The 12,154-nt window shown below is 36.3% G+C and overlaps 1 protein-coding gene across 1 annotated transcript; it reads left to right on the top strand.

Annotated features, from left to right (window-relative positions):
• Positions 1–8,744: 8,744 nt before the first annotated feature.
• LOC147544192 (arabinosyltransferase XEG113-like) lies at positions 8,745–11,953 on the top strand. Its single transcript, XM_086635648.1, has 12 exons — positions 8,745–8,994; positions 9,123–9,328; positions 9,408–9,513; positions 9,599–9,855; positions 9,967–10,102; positions 10,215–10,309; positions 10,406–10,459; positions 10,546–10,659; positions 10,737–10,838; positions 10,934–11,053; positions 11,613–11,699; positions 11,795–11,953. The coding sequence occupies exons 1-12, from the start codon at positions 8,745–8,747 to the stop codon at positions 11,951–11,953; spliced, it is 1,686 nt and encodes a 561-aa protein (XP_086491774.1).
• Positions 11,954–12,154: the final 201 nt, after the last annotated feature.

Here is a 12,154-nt window from a genome sequence, read left to right as displayed (position 1 = left end):
TGAGAGAGAGAGAGATAGAAAAGAGAGAAAAGAAGGTTAGAAAGGACAGGAACGAACCTGGGAAGAAGAAGATGATGGAGAGGAAGAAGAAGACTTGAGAAGTAGGATTTAGGAGGCAGCTATAGCTGAATACTCTTAGTTGTGATCTCCCCTTTTGTGAAGGTTGAGGTGGTATTTATAGAGTAGAAAACTTGCTGCCCAAGTCTCTAGAAAGAGGCAGCTTGCTGCCAAGTCTCTAGAAACTTCTTCCTTGCTGTCCAAGTAGCCTCTTGCTGTCCAAGTTCTAGAGAACTCTAGCTGTTGTCCCAAGTTAAACAAAAATAATTCCTAACCATTCTAAATACCACAACTAACATAACTAACTGTTAGACACACACACACTACACACTCACACATTACATGACTTATCCCTAGGCTACATCAAAGACCCAAATCCTTCATATCAAACGAGTTCCCGAGAGCTTCTTTTACTTGAACGATGGCAGATGGGTCATCTCCGGTAATGAATTATGTTATCAACATAAACTAAGAGGATAATACAATGACCCTGAAAACGACGAATAAAACATGTGTGATCTGAGTGACACTGCGAAAATCCCAAAGATTTGACCACATCACTAAAACAACTAAACCATGCTCTAGGAGATTGCTTAAGACCATATAGGGATTTGCGAAGGCGACAAACTTTCCCTGAATACTACCCCTGGGCCTGAAATCCCGGTGGAGGGTCCATATATATGGTTTCTGATAAATCGCCATTAAGAAATGCATTTTTGACATTGATAAAGAGACCATGAATTAGAAGCAGCAAGAGATACCAACAAACGGATTGTGGTTAGCTTAGCAACGGGGGCAAATGTAGCATTAAAGTCCTTTCCTGGTACCTGAGTGAATCCTTTCGCGACAAGACGAGCTTTATATCTGTCAATGGTACCATCACTTAAATATTTCACACTGAAAACCCACTTACATCCCACTGTTTTCTCTCCAGTAGGTAAACTAACCAACTCCCATGTCTGATTATGTTGAAGGGCATTCATTTAAGCTTGCATAGCATCCACCCACTTAGGATTTTGAAGAGCCTCATGAACAGAGCGAGGAGTATAAACTAAATCAACCTGACTAAGAAAAGAGTGATATTGATCTGAAATACCCTGATAGGACAGATACTGAGAAATAGGATGATTAGTGTTGCATGTAAGTAGATACCGAGAGGGCATACGTCGCTCCCGGGTAGGATATCTGGGTGGAGGAGGTTCAGAAACTGAAGGAGATAAAGAATTACCTGATTGGGGGGAAGAAGCTGGCAAAGGATCGCTAGCGCGAAGGACGCGAGCAAATCTGTGATGGATTAACAATAGGAGAAAGAGGCACCATTTGACTAGATGAAGGAGGAGAGGACAATTCATTTGAATCAAGGATAGTAACTGAACGTGGAAGAAAAGTATTGTCCTCTACGAGAATCTCCTTAACAGGATCTGACAAGGAAGAAGTATCGGTGAAAAAGGGAATCTGTTCTAGAAAGGTTACATCCATAGAATGATAGAAACGATTTGTGAGGGGATCATAACACCTATATTCTTTAGACATTGAGAAATATCCTAAGAAAACACACTTAATAGCCTTGTGATCAAGTTTTTTCTTTCTGCTACACCATTCTGCTCAGGAGTGTAAGGGCATGTAAGTTGTTGAAGAATACCTTTTTTGTTAAGTTCAGATCGAAACTCATTAGTTATCCGTTATCAGATCTAATGTTGCAAACTACTGTATTAAATTGAGTTTTTATCAATTGAAGAAAATTAGTAAAATGGGTGAAGACTTCAGACTTTGTTTTCATCAAATAAACCCATGTGCAACGAGTGTAATCGTCAATAAATGTGACATAGTAACGATGTTTGGAAATAGCTGACACGGGAGAAGGACCCCACACATCAGAATGGAGGAGATAAAAAGCCCTAGGTGCACGAAGCATGCGAGGGATATAGGTGGTACGAGTATGTTTTGATAATTCGCAAACTACGCAACTAAACTTAAAGTCTTTGCAAGCTTAATGAAGGGAAGGAAATAACCAACATAGATATTGAAAGTTTGCATGCCCTAAACGTGCATGCCACAGATCTAAAGATTTTAGAGAGCAAAGAGACGAATTAGAACCATGTAAAACAGAAGCTTGCAGACTAGATGGAGAAATCCTAGGAGTCAAGGGCTCACCAAAATAATAGAGTCCATCACGCTCATATCCTTTACCAAGAATCTTCCTCGAAATTAGATGCTGTAAAACACAATAGTTAGGTAAAAAAATACTCCCTCAGTCCCAAAAAGAATGACCTATTTTGAAAACATAAGTTTTTAAGGGAACATCATTAATTGGAGTTTGACTTTAAAAAATAACATGGTTTTTCCAATTGTAACCTCATTAACTTTTGTAATTTACAATGAAAAGTTGAATTTACTTTTAAATAAATTTGTCATTAAATTTATAGTAATGGGTATTGTTGGAAAGAGTGAAAAGTTCATTTCTTTATTTTTAGAAACGGGACACTAAAATGGGACAACTCAAAATAGAAATTAGGTCATTGAATATGGGACGGAGGGAGTAACTGCGCAATTTAGTGTTTTAGCAAGACAGCTTACAGATAAAAGGTTATAAGCAAATTTTGGGACGTAATAGACTGAATTTAAGGTAATATTGGAAGATAAACGAGCATTTCCTTGACTACTAATAGGCATGGCAGTTCCATCAGCAATACTAACCGTCTGATTAACGGGAATAACCTCTGAAGTAAGAGTAGATAACTTGCCAGTCATATGATTATTGACTACTGAATCCAAAATCCAAGTACAGTGGTCTGACTTACCATGAAGAGCAACATAGTTACCAACCGTAGTAGTATCCATTGACATAGAAGTATGTGTTATGCCCGAACACAATTGTAACTTATCAATTTGGGATTGAAGTTCGACATAATCTAATTGAGCAACAAAACTACCATGAGAATCACAAGACATCTATCTTCTAAGTCCAAACACGAGAAAAAATACTTGAAATATTACAGCAATACTGAACTCATTCACAAAAGTATGAATAATAGAAATACCAACAATTTCGAGCTTTGAACCTGTGGATTCTCTTGAATGAAAGTTATGGCTGGTGACGAAAAAGAAAAAAAAATCCTTTTCTTTTGAAATTTGTAGAGAGAAATAGAGAGAATAATAGATGAAGGTTAGAAATCCAAAATCACATTATAATGATAATTAAGTCGATTTGAACAAACCCTTGACGCAATACACATGTCAGCGGAAGAATTATGATGTAAGAGACCTCGATCTGCAAAACTTTTCTTGATATCCCAACATCGATGAATGTAGCCGAAAATACTGATTGATTATAAAGATTCAGAGAAAAAATGGTAACTTTCTTCTACTGGATTTGAAGATCCACTATGCCAAAGACATTGTTGGATTGAAGAAAAAAAAAACAAGAAGAATGTCGGAACGACACGAGAATTGTGAGAACTGAGGTATGAATCAATTGATTTTGCTTTGATACAAAATTGAATTCATAATTTCTCATATTATTTCTCTTGTATGTACAATCATTTATAACTAAATTACAAGATAAATATAGTTAGAGAATTAAAGCAAATAAGATAAGAGATATTTCTAATCTAATTACAGAATTATAATATATAGATATATATATATAAGTATATAGAAATATAAACTATATTCTCCTAATTCCAACATTCATTAGAAGAAGGTTGATTCCAAACAAGTAATTGATCAAATTATAGCCTTCCAGATACTTAAAGATGTTCACAGTAGAATGAGACCAACAACTAAGACTAGCACTTGGTTATCCCTGTAGATCCTTATGTCAAAATTAACGTGGATGCTTCCTTCAAACATATTAATGAAATTGTTGGCACTAGTTGTATTATGCATGATCATGAGGCACACTTCGTTGCAGCTAAAACGACCATGTTAAGAGTAATAAATGCCAAAGAAAGTGAAGCAAAAGCGATTCTATTTTGCATACAATGGGCGGTCAAAGGTAACTTCAGATACATCCTTGTGGATAGTGACAATATCACGCTTATCAACTATCTCATAGATGCAAAGAAGACAGTCCAGTGGCAATCACTAGCTCACATCAGTAAAATAAAAAAAGCTAATGCCTCAATTTCATAGCATCAAGTTCTCCCACATTTTTGCAACAAAAAAAAAAGTTCTCCCACATTCCAAGACAAAGCAATACTCCAGCGGGCAAACTACCAAAACGGGGCGCGTAAATAATTGCATCATAATATTAAAAGTTGTTGTTCCTAATTTTCTTTCTCAATTTTACTGTAATAGTAGTACTCTTGTTTATAATTTATAGTCCTTGCAACAACAAAAATAGTTCAAGAATTCAGAACGGTTATATCACGAACATGAAGTTTTTTTTGAAACAGAGGTTCTATCACTCAGATAATTTGAGTCTTTACATGATTATTCAATAATGTAAGGACCACAAGTAAATTAGGAAGAAAATAGTCTAAATATCATGTTGTCAAAGGTCAATGAAGATTCTGTTTCTTAAGTGTCAATATAGAGACACTACAAACTTTTTTTGTCTCCATGGAGAACACTAAAATACCTCTACTTAATACACACGCCGCTTTTAAATTCAATAGGAAAAAAGTAGTTAAAACGCAAGGACTTCTATTGGTTTAAAGTTTAGAGTGCCAGTAGGTGGCACTTAGAAAACTTAAGAAGACACTCTAATTTTAGAGTCTCTCTATTGAGAGTTTCTATAATAAATGCATCCATCTCATAATAGAGCGTCTAACAAATTGTCCTATTGGAGAAGGTTTTTTAACAAAAACTCCAAAATATCATATGTGGCACTCTAAGCAGGGGCGAATCCATGTGTAGTCCAGACTAGGCAGTGGCCCAGTCTGGAATTTCTATAATTTGATGTAAGAAATCAATATATATGAAGGAGTAGCGTAGTGGTTGTTTTCCTGCCTAACGCATTGAAGGTCACGGGTTCGAATCCCTAGAAACGCAACTCTGACCATTTTTTTCTCAATTTTCTTCTTTGACCTAACTTGTTTTATCTCCATTCTGAAAAATGATTCTTATATTTTTACCAACTTCAAAAATAGCCCCTAAAGATAACTTTTTTGTTATCTTTTCTCTTTTGATAGTGATTAAGTATTATCTTAATACCTTTTACCTTGAAGTTTTTAATATTACGGAAGTTAAAGGTTATTATAAGGGAGAATAGAAGATTTAGTACTTTTTACCACTCTCATTTTTGCCTCATATTTAAGCTCAATGTCTCTTATTTTCATCTTCCTATCGGAGAAGACAAAATTCTTTTGTAGAGAGGGACTAGCCCTCCGTTAACGAGCCTCGTTCTCGCTCTTTTCTCTCTCTCTCTCTCTCTCTCCTTCATTAAACTACTACCTGTTTAGTTTCAAATAACAAAATATCAAGATTTGTACATATATGCATAATAATTTGTGAAATTCATAAACATATACATAATATTTACATGTTCTATTTATAGTACTTTAAGCTTGCCCAGGCTAGCTGGAAATTCTGGTTCCGCCCCTGACTCTAAGAGTTAGAGTTTGAGTGTCCCGTTGGAGATGCTCTCAAGAAAGACAATCTAAAATTAGAGTGTCATCTTGAGACTCTCCAAGTGTCGAAATAATATTTAAACCAATAGAACCCCTTGCTTTTTAATTATTTTTTCTCTACTGAATTAAAGAGTGACATGTGCCTTAAGTAAAGGTATTTTAGATATCTCCATTAGAGACAAAAAAAGTGTAGAGTGTCTCTGTATTGCCACTTAAGAGAGAGAATCTTAATTGACACTTGACAATTAGAACTTTTGAGTGTTTCTTACAGTGTCCCATTGGAGATGCTCTTACGTACTTTAAAGGCGCCTAACACTATTGCAACAGCCAACAGGTTTAAAAAGGCATCTACAGCAATGTACCGGGCGGCCTTTACAAGTATCTCTTATGTTTTTTGATGACATTCCCAACACAAAAAAAGACTTTCTAGTGTGAAAATTTTGTTTTTTTTTTTCCCCATTTGAAATAGAGGAATTTCCCACCAAATATTTTCACATGTATTGTTAGACAGAGGACACTCTTGTGACTAAGTATATAATATATAGCACCCCTCCCCTCATTGTCAATTAACAGACAATTTACAAATGAATCCACTATCTCCAATTATAGAATTGGATGACAACAAGAAATGGAATTTCATCATTGTTAAAAGAATTTCGGTAAGCATTTCGACCGATGTATTTCGAAATTTAATTCCTTTGATGACAAGAAACTTAATAGTTTATAGACGCATTCACTACTTATCTCTCCACGAATTTAAAAGAAATATACGTTCATGTTCCATCCTGAATAAAGAAGAAATCTTTAGTCCCATCTGTTTTTCAGCATTCATTATGATAATTACTACCATTTGAGTTTTCATTAATAAATGTATAGAACTGAAACTTAAGAAGCCTATAGTAGTTACTAAAATTAAGAAAGTAATGAAGACCGAGACGTTCTTCTTAGTTGTGGTTGTGGTGGTGGTGGTTTCCTGGTGAATGGATTGTGAGTACAGCTTCTTCTTCTTCTTCTGTTATGGTATCGTCGAGTTGGATAAATAATAAGTTGGGGGCAATGAGAAGCTTGGGAAGGCCTTTAACCTTCACATTTTATGCCACTCTTCTCATCATCTTTCTTGGCCTATCTATCTCCTCTTTTTACCTCCTCCTTTCCATTTCTTCTTGCACCAGGCAGAGCAGCGGTAACAACTCTCTCTTCTTCACAACTATAAATCCTATTACTACTTATTTACGTAAGTCTTTTCAATCTTCTCAATGAGTCTAAGTAATTAGGACAATCTATTTTAAAAACCGTTATTATGTTGTTGATCATGAAGAACTATATTTGCTTTTTGGTGCTGAAATAAGGGCAATGTTACATCAATATCAAATTGTCTCACTTTCCCTTATCACAAAATGAATTTCGTTAACTATATCTGTGAGTGCGCGCGCGCATAACAAATAATAAGAAAATAAAATGAAATATTAAGAACTGTAGGAAAACCTTTAGGCTAGCTGATGAACATAACTCCCTAAATCTATATAGCATATTGAAGCTGTTGGTTTCGGTGTACCGATTCAACGAGTTGACTCAGCGAGTCTCTAACTGTACCACTGGTGTAAGTGGTTACTACTTTGATTTTATTTATAAATCAATCAAAAACACTTTCTTTCCAAATTAATGGAGAAAAGCGAAGGAATAGAACAACTCAATATCGTTCGTATTTCTAACCGATAATGTCTGTTATCTAGAATAGATGATTCGTAGTCAAATCTCACTATCGATTTAAGATCGAAAGAGGAATTGTATTCCCTTTGTGTTTTCTGATTTATCACTTTGAAATCAATACACTTCTGATTTGAAAAAAATCAGATTGTCTTTGATTAAGAAATCAAATAGACTAAAAAGAAAAAGAAAAATCGGAGGATAAGAAGAAGAATACGTTTTAATCGAGGTGAGGTATTCCTCTTTCCTTCAGACAATTGACACCCTGTATAGTACCAAACAGTTACTGGCGTTTGTCTCCCAAGAGACAATGATTAACCTTTCGATTCAATGGTACTTTGAATCAGAAAGCAGTCGAACTTGAAAGTATACTAACCTCTGACTTAATGCAAATGGACCATACTTCTTGCTTATGATACTCCTTGAAAACTCTGCTAAATCTTTCTCTTAGACACTCTAATATGATCTTCTTATGGTGCTGGATACTCTGGAAAAAATGGAATTAAATTTGGAGTTCATTTGGGTCCTATAAATAGTTTCGAATAGATGCATTCATTAGGGACACGTCTGGTGAGTTTAGGGACACGTCTGGTGAGTTTAGGGACACATCTGTTGAAAAAGAAAAGTGACGTTTCACTTAATTAGCAACAGACATTATCGGCTGCTATTTGGGCCTTTGGATCTAGCTCAAAATCTCGGGAGGAACGCCCTCGTTAGATCTGAATCAATCTCGCCCGAATTTTGCCCACCAGAAGTTCAGATAACCGTTAGATGGAGTTTCGGGATGATCCCACTCCATGCCCCACACGGGCCTAACGCCATCCGTTGTCTGGCTTTTAGCGCGGAGAGAACGCCAGCCGTCTGATCTGGACGTGTTCTCTTTGCGCGAATGACCCCCAGACAAACTTTTCCGTATTGCCTTTTGGTCCCTAACTTAACCATTTCCCGTCCAAACTTCAGATTTGAATATCTCATTCATCCGGAACCGGATTCGAGTGATTCTTGGCTCTAAACTTAACAGCTCGACAAGACGAACGCAATGGCGGCCTTCGTTTCTGACTTTGACGATTTGGACCGATACGAAATCGGCTCCGATTCCAACAGAAACGGCAAGAAGGCTCAACGGTACCCGTCTCTAGGATTTGTGGTAGACCAAAATGGCTATTGCTTATGATGAGCAAGGCATAGATAATAGACGTATTCATCATCGTCTTAGTGGTTCTATCTTCTAAGGAGCTAGCTATTAAGTAGATACTAACATCTTTTTTCATCTCCACTTGGTATGATTGGGACAAAAATGGTGTTTTATAATAAGGATATATATAACTAATTAGCGTACGCTTATGCATTGCTTCGGTAGAATATCTGTACAAGGATCATGCTCTTACGTTCCCGAATCGAACAAAAATGAAAGGTGGACCTGTAGTAGTACCTTCTTCTTCTCTTCCACTCATATGGTCAAAACCTATATGGGAGGTGCCACCTCCTGGTTCAAAGATGCCACCACTGGAAAACTTCAAGTTGAGCCAAGAACTAGTCAAGCGAAGGGCTAAAGATAACATTATTATTGTTACATTTGGGAATTATGCTTTCCTTGACTTTATACTCAACTGGGCTAAACACCTCACTCATCTTGGTCTTACCAATCTTCTCGTAGGTATGTACATTCTCGAGTTATATAATATATATATATATATATATATATATATATATATATATATATATATATATATATATATATTGTAAGATTGTCTCCTGGACTGATCGGAAATGGGTGTTATATAGGTGCTATGGACACGCAGCTTCTACGGAGTTTATACAGGAAAGGTGTTCCAGTATTCAATATGAATAGTCATATGGACAAAGTAGATGTCGGTTGGGGCTCCGCGAAATTTCACAAAATGGGTAGAGATAAAATTAGTTTGATCCATCAAATGCTACCTTTAGGTTTCGAGATATTAATGTGTGACAGTGACGTAGTCTGGTTAAAGGTATTCTAATATAACTTGCACATATATTACTCAATTGGTTCTTCATATTTAGTACCATTGTGTTATTTCTCTGCAACAGAATCCTCTTCCATATTTTGCTCGTTTTCCTGGAGCAGATATCTTAACCTCAACTGATCAATTCGTACCAACTGTCACGGACGACAGGTTAGAGGTCTGGGAAAAAGGTGAACATTGAACTCGATCTAGCTAGCTAGCTAGGGTTGGTATTGGTTCTTTTACAAGTCGATCAATAGTCTTAACATTGTGCAGTGAGCAGTGACTGCAACATTGGACTTTTCTATTGGCGACCAACAGATTCAGCAAAGAAGCTAACAAAGAAATGGATAGATATGTTGTTAGTTGATGACAAGTTATGGGACCAGATTGCTTTTAATAAGCTTCTAAAGAATAAGTTTGGACCATCTGTCGGCAACGAAAGTGGACTAGTATATGCTTTTGATGGGACCCTTAAGTTAGGATTGCTTCCCGTTAGTATATTTTGTAGTGGCCACACTTTCTTTGTTCAGGTAGAGTCGTCCATGGACCTTAGCTTAAAGAAATGATTACTACTTTCATTCTTTTCGTTTTCATTTTAATTTGTGGGTGATAGTCTTAAGGTTAAGGTACTACATGGACAGGAAACGTATCAACGACTCAAATTGGAAGCATATGCAGTTCATACTACCTTTCAGTTAGGAGGTATTGACGGAAAGCGCCACCGTCTTAGGGAAGCTAAGATTTTCTACGATGAACCAGAGTACTATGATTCACCCGGTAACCTCTATGAAATGCGTCTGTACGTCATATATATGTATAGAAGATTTCATGTATCTTATAAAACTATCTGTATCAGCACTAACAAATGTTACTTGTATATGAGTTGCAGGAGGTTTCTTGTCGTTTAAGTCATCTATCCCTAAAAGCCTCTTCCTGGATGGGGAGCATAATCTTGAGTCACACTTTTCTCTCATTAATTACCAAGTATGACCTTCCATGGACTACTTCTTCTTGTAATGTGTATATATGTTTACCCGCGCCCCACCTTTCTGATTACACATAAATCGAATTTCCCCTCAGATGAAGCAAATAAGGACTGGCCTTGCCATTGCTTCCGTACTTAACCGTACACTGGTAAGTACATAATGTTCGAAGATCCTCTCAAGGAATGAATGGGTGAGTCTCAGTAAGGAACTTCATGTCTTGACTTTCTGTTTTAGGTTATGCCTCCACTATGGTGCAGGTTGGATAGGCTGTGGTTTCCACATCCTGGAGTTCTACCAGGGACTATGACGCGACAACCTTTTCTCTGTCCTTTAGATCATGTATTTGAGGTTTGTATTTCTGCCTAACTCTAAGATAGTTGACAACTTAATGGTAGTGTACTTATGGTGGTTAATAACTCGTGCAGGTGAGCGTAATGTTGAGAGAAGAACTAGAAGAGGATGGATTTGGGCCTAAGATAGATTTTAGGGAGTACTCTTTCCTTGATAATCCATTGCTTCCCAAAGAGGTCTAGCCACTAGTTACTTATTTTGATGAAATTCTTCGTAGTCTCGCTCACACTCACTAGAATAGTTTAGTAATGTTTTTAGTTTTTATTTTCAGATAAAGGAGTCCTGGCTCGACGTTCAGCTTTGTAAACAGGGATCTCAAGGGTGTCGGATATCTGATCAAACAAATGAACAAGCAGTTCTCAAAATTCCAGAGCTTAGCATTGACGAAACGGTACTCCAATTTACAATACTAGCTAATAACCTTTTGTTATATCATCTATATTCCTTTTTTTAGTTTGCTCATACTATAAGTGATATATACATATAGGAGTGCTACAAACAGTTGGAATTTTCTTCGAAGTCTTCCTGAATGCATTGATAGTAAACTTTGAACGTTTTATTTTAAACCACTGAGACTTGATAAAAAAAAACAATTGATAAAAGTATATGGTTAGGAAAATGTCACATCAGTTTTAGAGTCAACCTCATATAAGTAAAGTAACTTTTTTTTCTTTCAAAATTTAGTCTGAAATTTGACTCGAGGTTCGAAAAATGTCACATCAGCTTCAGAGTCAACCTCATACAAGTAAGGTAGCTTTTTTTCTTTCAAAATTTAGTCTAAAATATGACTCGAGGTCCGAATTGATCAAGTTAGATTTCGTAATCTATGTTTTTGTCTGACTCGTCAGAATAGCTTATTTGGATGGGGTCCATTTGAGTGACACGACTCGTGTATATATATATATCATTAATATGTTTATTCTTCGAATTAACCAAGAGGAATGTGACAGTTAAAAGAAGTATTCTCCTCATTCAAGAATATCAAAGTCATTCAGTTTTCATCAATGGAAGATGCATTTGGAGGCTTCTCTGACAAGGCAAGTTACTTCTTTCCAACTATATATATTTTGTATGTGTTTAGTTTGCTTTCTCTGACATTATATACTGGGGACTTTTGAATGTATGTATATAGGTGAAAGAGAAGAGGTTCAGGAATCGTGTGAAGAGATATGTAGGTGAGTGGTGCTGTTTGGAAAACCATGAACCTGGGCAAATATATTATGACATGTATTGGGATGAGAAGCCTCTCCCACCACCAACTCCAACGGAAGATCATCCTCCTTGGCAATAAACTTGTCTACTTGAAGTTTCCTTTAGACTTCAGAGAGAAACCTGAAGACCTTCAATTACTCCTGCTAGCTTAGGTTTCAAAACAAAGATGTGGGTTAATTTGCAAGAAATAGACTATTCTTTATTGTTTGATACTGTGATGATAGCAATTTCACTTTCATTCAAGTGTGCGCCATATAACTTTTTTTACGTTTTTTTTAAA

Source organism: Eschscholzia californica, unplaced genomic scaffold, assembly GCF_041429995.1.
Source record: "Eschscholzia californica isolate CP2 unplaced genomic scaffold, dmEscCali1.0.p SCAF_4, whole genome shotgun sequence".
In the NCBI taxonomy this organism is placed as follows: Eukaryota; Viridiplantae; Streptophyta; class Magnoliopsida; order Ranunculales; family Papaveraceae; genus Eschscholzia; species Eschscholzia californica.
This window is presented reverse-complemented; position numbering and strand designations above follow the sequence as displayed.

Bases quoted from the DNA above. Each gene is read 5' to 3' on its own strand.
- LOC147544192 (XM_086635648.1), top strand. From the start codon at position 8,745: ATGAAAGGTGGACCTGTAGTAGTACCTTCTTCTTCTCTTCCACTCATA. The intron at 10,460-10,545 runs GTAAGTACATAA...TTTCTGTTTTAG, and splicing joins CCGTACTTAACCGTACACTG to GTTATGCCTCCACTATGGTG. The intron at 11,700-11,794 runs GCAAGTTACTTC...GTATGTATATAG, and splicing joins TTGGAGGCTTCTCTGACAAG to GTGAAAGAGAAGAGGTTCAG.